This window comes from Rhipicephalus microplus, chromosome 2 (genome assembly GCF_043290135.1).
Source record: "Rhipicephalus microplus isolate Deutch F79 chromosome 2, USDA_Rmic, whole genome shotgun sequence".
NCBI classification, from domain to species: Eukaryota; Metazoa; Arthropoda; class Arachnida; order Ixodida; family Ixodidae; genus Rhipicephalus; species Rhipicephalus microplus.
Genome location: NC_134701.1, coordinates 298,206,079 through 298,223,679, shown reverse-complemented (window position 1 = coordinate 298,223,679; position 17,601 = coordinate 298,206,079). Strand labels below are relative to the sequence as shown.

Below are 17,601 nucleotides of genomic sequence, written 5' to 3'. Positions count from 1 at the left end.
CATCTGGCATATAGTTAAGTATGCCACTTTTGCCAAAAAGTTATAAATGCATACATATGCCAGCAATTCTAAAGCTGGACAGAAAGGAAATGTAATAAGCTTTGAATATACCTTTCTGAAAGAATCAGATTCGCAAGGAATTGCAGGGTTAGTACTGTTTAGTTAGTATACGCAGATGCCTTCAGGTATGGTCACATATCCCTTAAAACGTGTACTGTGCACATACATGTGCATCGTCACTGCACAACTAAATTGCAGTGACGCTGTGCAGTGACGCTGCACAGCGTCACTGCACAACATTGTGCACAGCGTCACTGCACAACATTGTGCAGTGACGCTGCACTGCACAATACGTGCAGTGCAGCGTCACTGCACTGCACGCATTGCAGTCGATGAATCAGGGAACCAAGTTTTTTGTATTAATTGCAGCTACATAAAACCTCTTAGTTCATCTTGGCTTCCAAGATACACTTTGCACCCGGACATATATACTGTTGTAAGACGTACTTGTACTGCGAATGAAAGTTGTACAAAATACGTACAGGCAATAATCAACAACACGATGTTATGAAACCAACATGACTATCACAACTATATTAGTGATAATAGCAGAGTTTATTGTATGACTTAATTTTTATGATTGGCTTTTCTGACGAGTGTAGAAAATGAAAGTTGCGAGTGAGTCGTTGAAAGAGATTTGGTTGTTTACAGCAGCGGTGATATTGTACGCTCGCTCATTTCTCTTTTATATGATCGCATTGGACCCATAAAGAAGTGATCGGCGCAGGACGCGCCAGAATGTTTAAGAAACTTCTAGATTGTTTCAGACTATTAGCATGTACTACACGTACAAACACAGTTTTTATTACTGTGCAAGCTATCTCCCAATGTGAGCCTCCGCGATATTGCTCGTTCCACTGACAGTTAGATTATTGGTGGCTGTAATGGCCGTAATCAATATTCTACTGCGAGTGTATACGTGTCATGGAGTGAACTTGGTTTGTCGGGCACAAGTCTACTCAATTTAAGAATTTCTTCTTTAAACAGCTGATATAGCCACCTTAAATTTCTCATAAAACAACATGGCATCATAAACACACATGGTAATATATAAATACTGCACGATTTAGATCGTCAGATGAGAAGCAGTTCTGAATGCCTGACGAATGATATACATCGAACTATGTACTGGACGCAAAGCATAGTCGAGAGTTCGACGGAATATTGTCTGGTCAGGTAAAGGCATTGTTGAAAAAACAGGTAACTGACAAATGTCAAACAAAACAATGACGTTTCGGGACCCGTAGGGATCCCTTGTTCACAATTTACGGATCCCTTGTTCACAATCTCATCTACGGATCCCTTGTCTACGGATCACAATCTACGGATCCCTTGTTCACAATCTCAACTCACACATACGTAAAGCGTATGTGTGAGTTGAAGTGCGTTGGCAGGCTAGTCTGTTCATCATACCTGTATGTGCGATAGCTTGAGGTAATCACATCATATCATCACGCATCTGATCTCTAGAGATAATGTTGACTCTGATCTACCCATTCGAGTCAAATTTGCATCGTTGCGACCAGAGTTGAAAATGGTGGAAGCGAAAACGTGTGTTACTTAGCCCTGAATTGTGATGTTACAATCCGTGCATTTGCGTGTGCATTCACACCTGTAAAAGCGCATAGAGATATCAATTTGATGCGCAAGAGGTGTTAGTTTTTATTAGTCTGCTTGCCATGAGCAACCCAAGAGGTACAATACTTTCCGTTACATATATAGCAAGATTTTCGACAGGCATGCACACCTTCGATCAATGATTGTGCACCAAGGATGTTTATTTTGTGTAGGTGTATGTGTGTGTTCTTTTCTGTTCGCATTTAATTGCACTGTTCAAACTTAATGGGAGTTTGCGCAAGAAGCTTGTACATATCAGAGAGTGCCGCTCTTGGTATGCTCACAATAAGCATGCTTTACCGCAAAGCAAATATGCTTCACTGTGTGACATTTTTGTCCTGCAGTGAAGCCAAACAAATGCTGCGTCTTCGGGCGCATATATGATCGGCCCTTCCCCATGTGTGGATATGTAAGTGTGTAATAACCACGGCCGTGTTCTATGATTGTGACAATATCTGTAGCTTCAGCCCCATTTTCTATCTCAATAACAGAAGATTATTTTGAATTTGAACGAATTAAGAGATCTTTTGCATTGCGTGCACCTTTACACTACATCCAGCGCTTAAACAATGGCTGCCATTTTATTAATTTATATGTACACCTATAAGCGAATAGGGCTTATTGTGTGACTAGACAGTAAGTAGATAATGTTATCAAAAATTAATTAGAGCATAACAGGTAATATGTGCGGGGCAAAAAAGCACACACGTATACGAAAAAATTTACACAATCTATGTGAAAATAAAAGAATACTCTGATAAATCAAACTGATACGCGCATATATGTTAACATGATATATAGTTCATACATACCCAATAATTAAAATAATAGGTGCATGACACCACTGTGCTAGTGAACAAAAATTATGCACAATTACAAATAATTATGTGAATCTGTGCCAGAACATGTACATTAAATTCATTGCAAAACATTGCGACACGTGAATTTATTGTTAAATGCAAAGGAAAATGATTGATTTTCGCCCGAATGCTGCATGCAAAGGACGCGTTGCGTCAGGTTACATACTAAGTGAATGCAAATGTGAATGAGTGTATGCTAGCACTCAGTATAAAACAACTAAGACGAATATCTTTTATTTTCAATGTTGGAAATTAAGTATGTTGTGGAAGAGAACCTAAAGAATCGCGGTTTTGATTGCGACTGCGGCTGATGCGAAATTCTAAACAAACTGCATGCATGAGCATTAATTGAAGGTGTGCTTGTCAAAAGGTAATTATATGTGACAAAATGCGCGTCGGACCTCTTGGATGTGGCTCTTGACAAGCATGCCAATAAGAATTAACACCTCGTACCCATAAAAGGAATATTTTCATGCACTTTTTCAAGTGTGAATCCACATACAGAATGTTGTATACAGCACTTTGTTGGATTGAAACAAGACAATTTATGGCTAATTAACACACATACTTTTGTTTCAACCGTTTTCACCTCAGGTCAAATCAGTGTAATTTCAATTCCAGCCCGTAGATCAAAGTCAGCGTTACCATTAGAGACCGAATTCGTGGCGATGTGACGTGGTTACCTCGAGCTATTGCACATATGATAAACAAAGTAGCCTGCCAACGCGTCGTCACTGTACGATGTTTAATAAGTGGCGGCAACCCCCAGTTCACCGAGTTGACTGATTGGTACCCGAGTGGTAACTTCGGATCACGGCCATAAAGCAAATAAAAGTGTGAATAACCAGTAGTGTCGTGGCGCGAAGAATTGTACGCGAAGGTCACGTGAGGTAGCACCAGGTCCCAGTCATGGTGGTCGGAGGACACATGCAACGCGAGCATGTCCGTTAGGGTCCGATTTAGCCATTCGGTCCATTTGTTTGGGGATGGTAGGAAGTGGTCAGCTCGTGGTGCGTCGAGGAAGAGCGCAGAAGATCGTCGATCACACGGGACAAAAATGCGCGGCCACGATCCACGAGTAATTGGCAAGGAGCGCCATAGTAAAGGATGACGTCGTGGAGCAAAAAGTCCGCAACGTCAGTAGCGGTGCTGGTGGGGAGCGCTCGAGTGATGGCATACCTAGTCGCGTAGTCTATAGCAACGACGACGCACTTGTTGCACGATTTTGACTCGGGAAAAGGACCGAGAAGATCTATACCAACACGGAAGAAAGGTTCGGTTGGGATGGAGATCGGTTGAAGAAGTCCAGCCGGGGGCGCAGTAGGTCGCTTCCTACGTTGGCATTTATCGCAGGAGGACACGTAACGGCGAACGGACCGAGCAAGACCGCGGCAAAAGAAGCGGCGAAGTACGCGGTCGTACGTCCGAGATACACCCAGATGATCAGCAGTTGGTTCATCGCGAAGCTCGTGCAGCACGGTTGAACGCAAATTTTTCGGCACGACAAGAAGGAGCTCAGGGCCATCTGGCTGGAGGCTACGACGGTACAGCGTGCCATTCAGGTGGACGTACATGCGAAGTGACACGTCGTTCGGAGCAAATTCGAGACGGTCAATAAGTTGTCGCAGAGAAGCATCACGACGTTGTTCATCACCAAACTGGGACATTGACACGACGCTGAGGCTAGGCTCTATGTCTGGTTCGTCGGGCTGATCAACAGGGTAGCGGGATAAGCAATCGGCGTCCAGATGGAGACGTCCAGACTTATAAGCAACCGAGTAGGAATACTCCTGTAGGCGTAATGCCCAACGACCAAGTCGTCCAGTGGGGTCCTTCAAAGAAAGCCAACACAGCGCGTGATGATCTGTGATGACACGGAAAGGGCGGCCATACAAATAAGGACGGAATTTCGAAACCGCCAAAACAAGAGCGAGACATTCCCGTTCTGTTATAGAATAATTGCATTCAGACTTGGAAAGCAGACGGCTTGCGTACGCGATTACACGGTCATTGCCCCGCTGAACTTGCATCAAAACTGCACCAATTCCGTGACCACTCGCGTCTGTTCGCACTTCTGTGGGAGCATCGGGGTCGAAATGTGCAAGAATAGGAGCTGTCATTAGAGCGGTGATTAGCTGAGAGAAGGCGTCAGCTTGAGGAGGGCCCCAAGAAAATGGGACGTCTTGCTTGAGAAGGTCGGTGAGTGTCCGTGCGAGTGCTGCAAAGTTTTTCACGAACCGGCGAAAGTAGGAGCAGAAGCCCACAAAACTGCGAACATCATGGACAGAGCGTGGGACTGGGAAGTTTGTTACAGCGCGTACTTTCCCCGGGTCTGGCCGTACGCCGGCAGCATCAACAAGGTGACCCAATACGGTAATCTGACGAAGACCGAAGTGGCACTTGGAGGAGTTGAGCTGTAGGCCGGCCCGTTGAAATATGGATAGAATGGTCGAAAGGCGTTCAAGGTGGGTTGCAAAGGTAGGTGAGAAAATGATCACGTCGTCCAGGTAACACAAACATGTCGACCATTTAAATCCTTGTAGGAGCGTGTCTATCATTCTCTCGAAGGTCGCTGGAGCATTGCAGAGCCCCAATAGCATGACCTTGAATTGGTAAAGACCATGAGGGGTAACAAAGGCAGTCTTTTCTTTGTCCATGTCATCTACAGCAATTTGCCAGTAGCCAGATCGGAGGTCGAGAGATTAAAAAAAGGTGGCGCCATGGAGGTAATCAAGAGCATCGTCAATGCGTGGTAGAGGGTACACGTCTTTTTTGGTAATTTTGTTGAGGTGGCGATAATCAACGCAGAAACGCCATGAGCCGTTTTTTTACTAATACCACGGGAGATGCCCAAGGGCTCGTTGATGGTTCGATTACGTTTTTCATAAGCATTTTGGCCACTTCTTTCTGAATCACTTCTCACTCGGTCACTGACACGCGGTACGGCCGACGGTGAATGGGCGCAGAGTCACCAGTGTTGATTCCGTGAGTGACAATTTTAGTCTGGCCCAAAAGACGATCGTCGGTGTCGAAAATGTCACTGTATGAGGCCAAAACTTGGCAGAGAGCGTCGGCCTGGTGAGGGACCGCTCCGATCCAATCATGTTTCGAAAAAAACCATCGTCTGAGCTGGGTGACCGTGAGACTGCGCTTCGATCAAGAGCAGATACAGCGACAACACTGACATCGTTCTCTGTTATGGCAGTTAGCTGGGCTAGAGACATCTGGCAGGGCAACACTTGAGGGGTGAAACCAAAGTTAAGGAGCGGAAGTAACACGCAGTTATCCGCTATGGTCGCGATGGTATAGGGCACAGTAACACCGCGTCAGCCGAACGCCAGTAATTGGCGTAACGATATAATCACCGTCAGGAACGAGAGGGGTCGATGACAAAGACACGTACGAGACGGCTCGAAGTGGTAGGCGAACGAACGTGGTTGGGCTCAAGCGGCTGGTGGGCTTTGCAGAGTAGTCGGCAAAGATTGGTAGATCAAGGCTGAGGGTACCAGACGAACAATCAATTAAGGCCGAGTGTGCCGAAAGGAAATCAAGGCCAAGTATGAGGTCATGAGGGCAGCAGGCTAGCATGGCAAAAAGGACCACGGCGTGACGACTGGCAATGCTGACACGAGCAGTGCACATTCCGATTACTGGTACAGTACCGCCATCGGCAACACATATTGCCTGCGTCGTAGATGGCGTCATAATCTTTTGTAAGCGGCAGCGTAGAGAAGCGCTCATAATAGACAGGTGCGCACCTGTGTCAATGAGGGCGGTCACAGGAACATGGTCGACTTTGTGGGGATCTGAGGCGCGCCTGCGACCATTTCGCGGGCATTCCGCCACACGGCCACACCCTTTTGCTTTCCTGCTCTGTTGACACCACATCACGATAGATGGCGCCACGTGTGGGCACGGCACGCGGTACGCGCGCGCCGAGGGAGCGCTCTTTTCTCCGTGGTCGGCGCCGGGTAAGCACGTGTTTTCCTTCGTCCGCGTCCCCTTTGGGACTCGCGGACTGTAGCCGGCCTGGGGTGGCCTTGGGCACTCCGGCAGGCGTGTTTACTTGAGTGCTGGCTTCGGTAGCGTACGCTAAGCCCAGAGTGATGCCTAGTGCTTGAAGTGGTCGTACTACAATGAGCCGCACTTGCCGTAGGCCTACGCGTACGAGGTTTGCCCTAACACTCGCGACCAGGCCCATTGGCCATCGTGAGAGTGCGCAGCATAGCCGCGAGGGACCTTTTCCCGACCGGCGTGTCAAAGCTCACCATTGCCAGCTGCGACGTGCTCGCGGTTTTTCCCTTATTATGAACGTCCGCAGGCGGGTGCCTTTGCTACCCGCGTACCGGGAGCGGACGTTGTACTGTTGTTCGGGGTGCCGCCAGAGGCAATAAAGTGCTGTGTACTTTTGCATTAGAACACTGTCTATTTGCCGCGCCGCGCTAAATGCCTTATTAGTTGAGCGCGCGCGGAGCGATGCGCTACACGTGAGTAAATGGAGTAGCGGCCCTGTGGCTCGCTAAGCGTGAACCCGCGGTGATCGTCCGCTGCAGTTATAGCGGGGGTCACGATAACTTGTACTTCAAGCAGGCTATGGTGCGTGGGAAGCGTCAGTAGAGGATTTTCGGCCGTCATTGGTATTGCAGCTTCATCTCTATAAGCTGCAATATCTAGTTTTCCTGCTGCGGTCGTCCAGAGAAGCTCGGCGAGAAAAAGCGCCGAGGTGGTGGAGAGCGGGATTGGCGACGTAGCGGCGACGGGGAGCGAGAGCTGCGGCGACCGGACGAAGGGGCGTCAGGGTAGCGGCGACCGGGCAAAGGGGCGTCAGTGGAAGGCTCGTAAGAGGACGACGATTAGAAATTGAAGGGTGTGGCGACTGAACGTCGAGGGGTCGTCGGATGCATGAACGCCGAGGTATAGAAAGTCTGACGTAGTTGGTTTGACCAACGGCGGCGGCAATAGCAAGAAACGTGCCCAGGTTGTTGGCAGAAAAAACAAATAGGCCGGTCGTCGTGTGTTCGCCATTCTGAAGGGTTACGGAAGGGCATTGTTGGAGGTGAATGGCGAGCGTGTCCTCGGGAGTAGAACGGGACTTCAGGGCGAGTCAAGGGACATGCTGATGGAAGTCCGAGGTTCGCAAACTCCTGCCTCACCACAGCTTGTATTAACGCCACTGACGGCTCTAGTTGGTCAGAGGCAAGCGTTGCGAAAACGGGTGGCTGAAGAGGAGCCGGACAGGGGGCTTCGATTTCCCGACGAACAATGCGTATGACGTTGTCATACGTGGAAGACTGGCGGGCGGCTTCACACGATGAGGTCGCGGCCGAGTTGGGCAGCCGGGTGAATCGCTGAGTAATACGGCGGCTCTTGGCTTCTTCGAACCGCCGGCACTCTTTAATAATGGCGTCGACGGTGGCAACGTTGTTGTAAACTAGAAGATTAAATGCGTCGTCTGCTATGCCTTTCAGCACATGGGCTACTTTCTCCGACTCACTCATGTGCTCGTCAATCTGGCGGCATAGGGCGATGACGTCGTGAATGTACGCGACGTACGACTCTGTCGATGTCTGTGCACGAGCCACCAGTTGGTTCCGCGCTGCGATCTGCCGCCCAACCGTGTCGCCAAAAAGGTCGCGGATCTTCTCTTTAAAGGAGTTTCAGCTCGTAATCTCCGCTCCGTGCGTCTCGAATCACACTTGCGGTGGGCCATCGAGGTAAAAAAGCACATTGGCAAGCATAAGAGTCGGGTCCCACCTATAGCTTGCGCTGACCCGTTCGTACCGGTTGATCCATTTGTGAACGTCAACGCCATCCTGACCGGAAAATACACCGGGATCACGAGCAGGAGATAGAACGACGTATGTAGAAGTCACGGTAGGGGCAGGTGGTGAAGACGATGATTGTTCAACCTGTGACATGGTTAGACCTATGATGATGCGGCCGTTGCGGAGCTTCGTGATGAAGACGGGGAAGTACCCAGCACGTCCACCACAAAGATGTTACCTAAAAATGACACGAGGGGTGTCTATTTACAATCTATATTCAAACTGATGCGTATAACGTCGACTAAGATGGAAGACAGCACGCACAACCGACAGACCACATCCTCGTTGTCGTCTTCTGACCGCTGATACGTCAGCTACGTAGCAATACGATCATATCCTCTTACGAAGCTGACAAGTATGAAATAGAAAATACAAACCCTTTTAGTACATACTGTGAATAAAATACAAGTTATTTTTTCTACGAGCTCATTTAGCAAGAAGGCAAGAGCAAGGTACTCCTGTAATTTGCAAGCATATTAAACAAATAGTGGGTTAAGATGCATCGAAGGTAAGCCAGGCCTATTAGAACACACTTTGTAGGTGGCTTCCAGGAATACATGCGCAATTCCAGATAATGCACCCAGGATCTAAGGCGTTAAAGATTAAATGCAGAAAATGAGAAATAGTCTAATGAGTTCATTATTCTAAAAAAAAAAAACTGGCAGATCCCACACACAGTGGGAATCGATGATATGCAAAGCACGAATGAGGAAGGTTGATATGTTGCTTAAAATCAGAATAACATTACGAAGCGGACGTAAATTATACCGACCATGACTTCCATTTCATGATTATTATGTTTGGACTCGTCATTTACCTTCATCGTCTACTCACGTCACGTGATACCAAATTTGGTACTGTATATGTGGAACTAGCGAAACGGCCGCGAGCGCACCATGAGCGCAGCATGTAGTGATGTTTTACATAACATGCATATCATGACTATCATGTTTGGATGTGTCAATTACCTTTGTCGTTCATTCACGTGACATAATTACCAAATTTGTTATATATATAAAGCTAGCAAAAACAACTGTGATTGCACCACGAGCGTGGTATGTCATGTTCTCACATGACAAGCATGTCATGCCTATCTTGTTTGCACCAGTCATATACCTTCGTCACCTATTGATGTCACATAACACCAAATTGGGTGTATGTGAAGCTAGCTAAACGATCATGAGAGCATTACGAGTGTAGCATGTAGTCGTGTTTTACATGACATGCATGTCATGATTTCCTCGCTAGGGTCTGTCACTTATGTTCACCATGCAGTCATGTCATACCATATCAGTTTTGCAATATGTTATGTAAACGAAACCACTGCAAGAGCATGAAATGTAAGTCATGACATTCATAGCATCCATGTAATGATTTTCATGTTATGATTACTCACTTATGCTCGTCATACAGTCATGTTATGACGTACCGATTTAGGTATCGAGACAATTATCGAAATGGCCAGGAGAGTTAAAAGTCGTAGGCGGCTAGCTAGATAGATACGCTCAAAATCACCAAAGTTTGCTAAGAAATGCTTCACGTTTAATAAACTAATAAATAGAGCAAAGCAATAAAGTAATAAGTAGAGTACAACTTAAGGTTTTGCTCTTAGTTTTTCAAGCTGTAAAGGAAGGGCCGGTTTGGAAACAGCTAGACATGATTGTGTTTCACCAAGTCCAGTGCTATTCAGGTGCACTGAGAACTCTTCAAGGAGAGGACAACAATAAATCTATTTGTGAAAAGATGCATCAGCCATTCAGTGAATGACAATGCACCTTATACCGTCGGCAGGTATGTAAAATACAATGAAATTAAAGCACATCCTGCACTTGCAGGTCAATGCATGTCACAATACACCTTTCAGAAGTGGATCGTTTGAATCGCTATTAGACATTAATTTTACATATTAAGTATTCTCAAGAAAGACAAATAGTGAGAAGCAGAAATGAACTGAGCATGCAGCACTAAGACTCTACAGATAGTCATTAGAAGGCGGATGTGTGTGAAGCGTACTTCGTGGGCATTTTTCCGTAGTATGCTGGCAGCAACATTAAGTCGTTATAAAACTGGAAACACTGCACTAGAGTGTGTGTCTTTTTCCTTAGAGCTGTTCTGGCAAGCTGCTGCTGAAAAAACAGTCATCTGCCAGTTGTATGCCTGGAATCTAAAATGTGTAGGTGGGGGGGGGGGGGGAGAGATGAGATTGTGAACAACAGTGGATGCAGACAAGTGGAATATTCTCACAAGATGCTTTAGTTGTTCTAAGATAGAGGCCTGCACGTACAATGCATACAACTTGGCTTGCACATACATCGCTAAAAAAAATACTTTCCTTAAAGAAAATGAGATGTCAAGTGTTTAGTTACATCACGCTCATAACAAAAATTTTTCTACTGTACAGTGTTCAATTAACTAAGAAAAATTGACTTCAATGGTCTATCCATCTATCTATCTAGCCGCCTACGTCTGGTTGCTCTCATGATCTCTATCATAGCTTTGGGTAAACCAAATTAGTATGGCAGAGCAAGATGGCTTGAGGAATATGATTGCATGTCAGGTCAGGAATAATGCCGTAATCCCGTTGCCTACGTCGTCAAACCCTTTCTTCCAGATGTGTGGCACACATCTGGCAGGTATGGAGTGAGTTATGTGCCACAGGTAATCGACAGTTCGTCTACCCAAGAACGGCAAGAAATAATATTGGTAATTTTAAAACAACGTCCAAAAAAAGTCAGTGTTGACCCTATGAATGCAATGAATAAAATATCAGGGCCTGGATATATAAAACACTGGATAAATAACTGGATGTATAAAACATACCCGAATGTTGAACATACATCTGTGCGTACAACAATCATCTACATGTTTAATGTCATTTAGTATGTTTTGCTAAATACACCACAGTCACCTTATTTCAATGGTATACGTAAGTCTCATACGGTAAATTATGTCATTGTACAACATTTTTACACATTTAAAGAAGTCACCACTTTTTCAGTGCTTTTTTGCTGTTATCCTACATAGACGAAAAATCCCCCCACCCTGAAAATTCCCTTACTTTCCAATTACAGAAAAAACAAAAAAACAGGCCCCTATTTGTTTGTTTAATTACTGAAAGAGACTGATACTAGTTTTTTAATTGCTTACAAGGGTGCTATTTCACGCCAGAAAATGACGCCCACGTGGGCAGGAAAACCTGCGTGGTGCAAACCGCGCATCCTACATACCTAGGTGCCGAACATTTGTTTATGTAAGTATCGATCATGCAGCTGTATGAGGCTGGAGTAGTGCCATACACGCTCTTTGAATTTTATTCGTGTTTTTCAAGCATGAACGGCCCGCTTCTGCGTTTTGCAATCACGATTAGGATCTCAATCGAAATTATATCGTGTAACACTTGCATGGCTCAACCGAGAGAGAAAATCAGCCTCGTTGACCAATAAAATGGCTGCAATGCCACACATTAATTAATTGATACTATTGATGAGCACATGGCAATGTAGTCAAAAGCAAGTTGCTGAAGCACATGATCAAGCACAGTGAAAAACGTACTTTCACGCTCAGTAAAATTTATACAACAAATGCTGCCACCTCACCCGAAAACAAAAATCAAATACTAGAGGTTTTTAGCAATGAACCGTGTCGTATTTCCATAACGTGTTTTCGTAGCTTGCTAAAAACCTCTATTAGCAATCATAACAATAACGCTGAATTTTGGGTGCACGTTAAAGAACCTCAGGTGGTCTAAATTTCCGGAGCCCTCCACTACGGCGTCTCTCATAATCATATAGTGGTTTTGGGACGTTAAACCCCACATATCAAACAATAACGCTGAAGCACGTAGCGACAGTGCAAGTATGGTCTCTAGTGCAAGGAACCATAGTTCAAGTTCAAGCGCTGCAAACACCGTGCGTGTTCGTCAAGCACATGGGCAACGATGAGCACAATCGCAGTGCCCGCGCCCACCACAAGGACACAGCAATCAGCACATGTCCAGCACAATACAAATGTGTACAGCTCATCCCACACACGCACGCAGTCACTATACGCATACACACATGCCACACGCCGAGAGAACCTGAGGTTGCCTAACCCACTGTCAACCACAAGCCACAACACGCCAAACGCAAAAAAAAAAAAATATATCCCCAGAGAACTAGATTTAACTTTGCAGAGAAACTCAGGTTGCCTGACTGTGATGTAGTACCTTAAAAATGCGAGCATAGCAGACGACAGCGCCACATCACCTGGAAGATGAGAAAAATGAAGAGGCATTGCAGCGCGCCCATTGAAAAAAGAAGAGGAGACGCTCGCGGAGAACGAAGCCGTTCGGACGCCGGCAAGACGACGCAAGGGAGCCTAGGGCGAACCCGCAACTACGCGCGAGGTTCGAAAGGCCGGGTTCCTGTCTTCGAGCCATTGACGTCCTCGGGGCACGGCGTGTCGGCGGGGCCAAGCACGAGTTCTCGGAGAGTGGTCCTGTGGACATCTCCGGTACGGCGAGCGCCCTCGAAAGACCGGAGCTGCTGACCACGTCCACCGAGCCGACGGCGCTGACAGTGTGCGGCTACGCCTAGACCTGGGAATGCCCCTTACCGTGGTATGCTGACCTGGAACCCAAGCGACGACAGCATCCGAGCACGCAACGGGTCCCCCTTCAAGGCACCGGGCTACGGCACAGACTGTGAGACTGTTTTCTCCTTTCTTTCGTGTGTGAACTGCGTGCGTGTACGACTTATGGTACTGTATGTGCAATAGTTTTTTTTTGTTCGTCCAATATAACTTCCGTTAGTTTTCCTCACTGTCTCCATCTTCCTCGCGTTACACGCCTTGCTATGTGACGAACCCAACACACGACATAACTGGCGTCCGCGCGACAGGACTACTCTTATTACACCTAAGGAGAGTATCACATCGCATATGTGTGTGTGACGGTCGATGATGGAGGCAGATAAGCTGACGGCGATCGGAAAGGAATTGGGGTTAAGCGGCTCAGCACTAAAAGAATGGATGGATCAAGAACGCGCACGCGAAAAAGAGTGAGATCGGTCAAGAGTCAGTCAAATTTCTCGGTCATCTCGTTGGGCAAGGCGTTATTCGACCGCAGGTTGAAACGCTCGACAAAATACAGGCTGCGAAGCGTCCACAAACTAAAAAAGAAGTACGCTCGTTCTTGGGCCTTACAGGTTATTACAGAGATTTCGTGCACAACTACTCTGAAGTTTCTTACCCACTGACCGAATTGACCAAGAAGAGGGCCCCAAACAAAGTCCTCTGGGGAGAACGAGAACAGAAGTCTTTTGATGAACTCAAGGTTTTGCTATCGACGCCACCCATTCTAAAAGCACCTGATTTTTCAAAACCGTTTGTACTCCGCACCGATGCATCATCGAGAAGTGTAGGTGCCATACTCATGCAGCGTCACGAAGGAATACTGCATCCAGTGTCATACGCAAGCCGTAGACTACAACCACGTGAAGCTGCTTACGCTACAGTAGAGCGAGAAGCCCTGGCTCTTACGTGGGCGGTTCGGAAATTTCACATATATCTATTTGGACGCGCATTCATTCTACAGAGTGACCACAAACCGCTTGTGTACATCAAGTCGGCCAAACATGTGAACAGCCGCGTGTTACGGTGGAGCCTCATTCTTATGGAGTATGACTTTTCGGTCGAGTATATTAAAGGCAGAGACAACATAGGCGCAGATTACATGAGCCGTTTGCCAACTCCGTGAGCAACGTCTGTAGGAAGAATCGATGCTCAATGGTATTAATAGCTTATGATGTGAACCTTACAGCGCGGTACAAGTATCATGACGCTTTAGTTCTGTGACTTGTGTCTTTTTTTTTCTGGTGTGTACTTTTGTGACCGAATGTGCCGAGTGTGCGGGGCTCGGAACTGTTATAGTGTGCAGTGGTGCTTCGTGTGTGTTTCCGACTGCGAACCAACGTGCCCCAGTGCCCTCAAGTTCTTCTACCGGAAGAACTTTCTTAAGTGGGGGGTGATGTGATGTAGTACCTTAAAAATGCGAGCATAGCAGACGACAGCGCCACATCACCTGGAAGATGAGAAAAATGAAGAGGCATTGCAGCGCGCCCATTGAAAAAAGAAGAGGAGACGCTCGCGGAGAACGAAGCCGTTCGGACGCCGGCAAGACGACGCAAGGGAGCCTAGGGCGAACCTGCAACTACGCGCGAGGTTCGAAAGGCCGGGTTCCTGTCTTCGAGCCATTGACGTCCTCGGGGCACGGCGTGTCGGCGGGGCCAAGCACGAGTTCTCGGAGAGTGGTCCTGTGGACATCTCCGGTACGGCGAGCGCCCTCGAAAGACCGGAGCTGCTGACCACGTCCACCGAGCCGACGGCGCTGACAGTGTGCGGCTACACCTAGACCTGGGAATGCCCCTTACCGTGGTATGCTGACCTGGAACCCAAGCGACGACAGCATCCGAGCACGCAACGGGTCCCCCTTCAAGGCACCGGGCTACGGCACAGACTGTGAGACTGTTTTCTCCTTTCTTTCGTGTGTGAACTGCGTGCGTGTACGACTTATGGTACTGTATGTGCAATAGTTTTTTTTTGTTTGTCCAATATAACTTCCGTTAGTTTTCCTCACTGTCTCCATCTTCTTCGCGTTACACGCCTTGCTATGTGACGAACCCAACACACGACACTGACCCACCGTTCTCCAAAAGCAATAGCTTTGTACGGATCCAAACTAAGTTGGGTGAAAATAGCTTTTTTGCTATGGGAAGTACAGGCTTCGCATCGCTTTAGATGAATTACGTTCTTGAAATTCGGGACCTTTCTTTTCCTAAAGTAGAACAAAGTGATATGAACTTGTATTTAATTGAAACTTGCTTTATTTGTTTGAATGTAAACTTTACTGCAAAAGGTTTCTGCGACGAGACGGCAGAAATGAAATCAGCGGTGCTATTCTGGACATTGCCAAATTCCTCCAAGTTGTTAGATTCCACCATTGATCGATGCTAATTGGCCAAGTGAGTTGCTACGACCTCTCTGAATGGCTTAAAATGCCAGCATTACGAAATTCGACAATATGGCGGAATCAGACAATGTCTAGAATAGCACCCCAGGGCAAATTTGACCATCAGGGTATGCATTGCTCTGCCATTGCGTTCTAGATTTGGAATCACGATTCCATTATTAATTTTTTACAACGCTTGAAAACAAATATGCTTGTTTTTCTCTCGAAAGTACAAATGATTTATTTATTGAAATAACAGTACAGTATTAAGTGAGAAGCACTTAACGTTTCGTCTTCTGAGATGCTAGGTGCGTCTGTCCAACTGGTCTGCCCTCAATGCGCCTCTGGTTCTGCTGTGAAGTCCAGTCATTGGAGCATGACGGTGCATCTACTTAGCTTCGTCATCGTTTTGCTATCGATTTAAAACAAATTCGAGCAAGGTACGCTCAGGAAAAAACATGAACTCAATGCAATGTCATGCACTGGCATGAGGTGCTACATCTATGCGCAGCGGTGAGTGGACAACGCTTCTAAACTGTCAAATACGTCTTGTAAAGCTTCAAAGTCGCAGCAAACTTAAGACCTAGTGGTCTTCAGCCTCTTTGAACCAAAAAGGCGCTGTTTCACGCTTTTTACCACGCCCAACTACCTGCGCTGCGTGAAGAACGAAACTGAAACTGTAAAAAAAAGTCTGTAGACAGTTCGCTAGCTAACCCTATCCAATCTGAAGCCTGTACTTCCCATAATTCCCATGGAGGTACATGATTGCAGCGCCAGATTCCTCTCTAGGTATTATTGTATAAAGCTCTAGGGTACTTGGAAAGTCCACTCCATTTACGTGTTAATAGCGATTAACGCTCTGTTACCCGACACCCAAAGGACTTTGCTGTTATTTGGCATTACTTTTCACAATCAGTCTGATCCAATCAAAAGACTTACTCAGAAATCGCAGGTGGTGCTTAGGAAAACAATTGCATCCGCCAATGGTTTACCTTCTGCAATGATAACTTAACGAAGATTATTCGTCTTTGAAGATTCAGCGATCTTGCTGTGAATGGAAGGAATGATGACAGCTTCTATCTGCACTAATTATGACAGTAATTAAATAAATTAAAACAATGAACCTTTTAACTACTAGAAATAGCTGGTCGACACAAACGGGCGAGTTAAAATTCTTTCTACGAATAGTCTAAGCTATTTAGAAATTTTCAAAAAACGGTCACTGGTAATCACTGCGGAGTGATGAAATCTGACTGATTTAGCTGGTGAAACCAAAGCCAGTGCACCAAACAACCCATCTACCATTGACTTCGAAAACACTTTCAATGACAAGTTAATAGTTTTAAATTGCGTGAAAAGTTAACTGTTTAATTGATTCATTTACTGCCGTAATTATTGTTTGTGCACATCTGAAGATACCTTCTGCCAAAATAAAAGGAAATAACGCAGGTAGAGTGCGGATGCCTCCTTCATGTGATATCTTCAAACACCCGGTATATAAGACCCGAGCCCGAAACTCATGGGCCCGGGCCCAGCCGGGGCCCGATCCAACACTGCCTTGCCCGGCCTGGGCTCGTTCAGTGCTTTAGCACGGGCCTTGCGGGCGCAGAGCCGACGACACGCCTTGCAAGCGCACAGAGCAGATGACGGGCAATGCACCAGCGCCCTCGATTGAGAGGAGAAAAAACGAGACGCGATGACGCTGCACCTGCACCATCTGCACCGCGTCTGCACTGAAACACCATCATCTGAGGTCTCTTCGATGTAGCTGCACCGGCAGCTACATCGAACCTGTTTATGGTTGTGTAACACAGAGACCTGTTTATTTGTTGTGTAACACAGAATCAATCGAGAATGACTGGCGGAGGCCTAACTTTCTCAAACTGGGCAATATCTGGGTCGTAGTATGCAGCCTCACGGTAGTACTTGAGCTCGAACGGGAACCTGTCCTCAACGCAAGTGAGTGACACCTTCAGGTCTTCCAGGGTTGGGTGCTCATAATACACAACATCCGACGTGTGCTCCTAGGAGAGGAAAACATATCATTGGTTTATACACCCAGTCAAATAAAACGCAACTGTCCAAAGTATGGCCATGCTCTAAAATATTGCACAAAAAAGCTTGGAAGGATGCAGCAGTATTCAGACTCAGCTGTTCAAATCAAGTAAGACACCACTGCAGTGATAGAAGCAACATTTTGGTTTTTAGAGCAGATTCTGGAACAGAAAAAAATTGTGCTTTGGAGCAGCCT

At 46.5% G+C, this 17,601-nt stretch overlaps 1 protein-coding gene across 4 annotated transcripts in view; it reads right to left on the bottom strand.

Moving 5' to 3' along the window:
- Positions 1-17,164: 17,164 nt before the first annotated feature.
- The window catches only part of ND-39 (NADH:ubiquinone oxidoreductase subunit 39), a 179,327-nt gene continuing 178,890 nt past the window's right edge, over positions 17,165-17,601 (bottom strand). For all 4 annotated transcript variants that reach the window (XM_075882384.1, XM_037429885.2, XM_037429892.2 and 1 more), the window contains one exon: positions 17,165-17,374. In XM_075882384.1, coding sequence (XP_075738499.1) covers positions 17,195-17,374 — 180 coding nt within the window. In that variant the 3' untranslated portion in view covers positions 17,165-17,194. The remainder of the gene's footprint in view (positions 17,375-17,601) is intronic.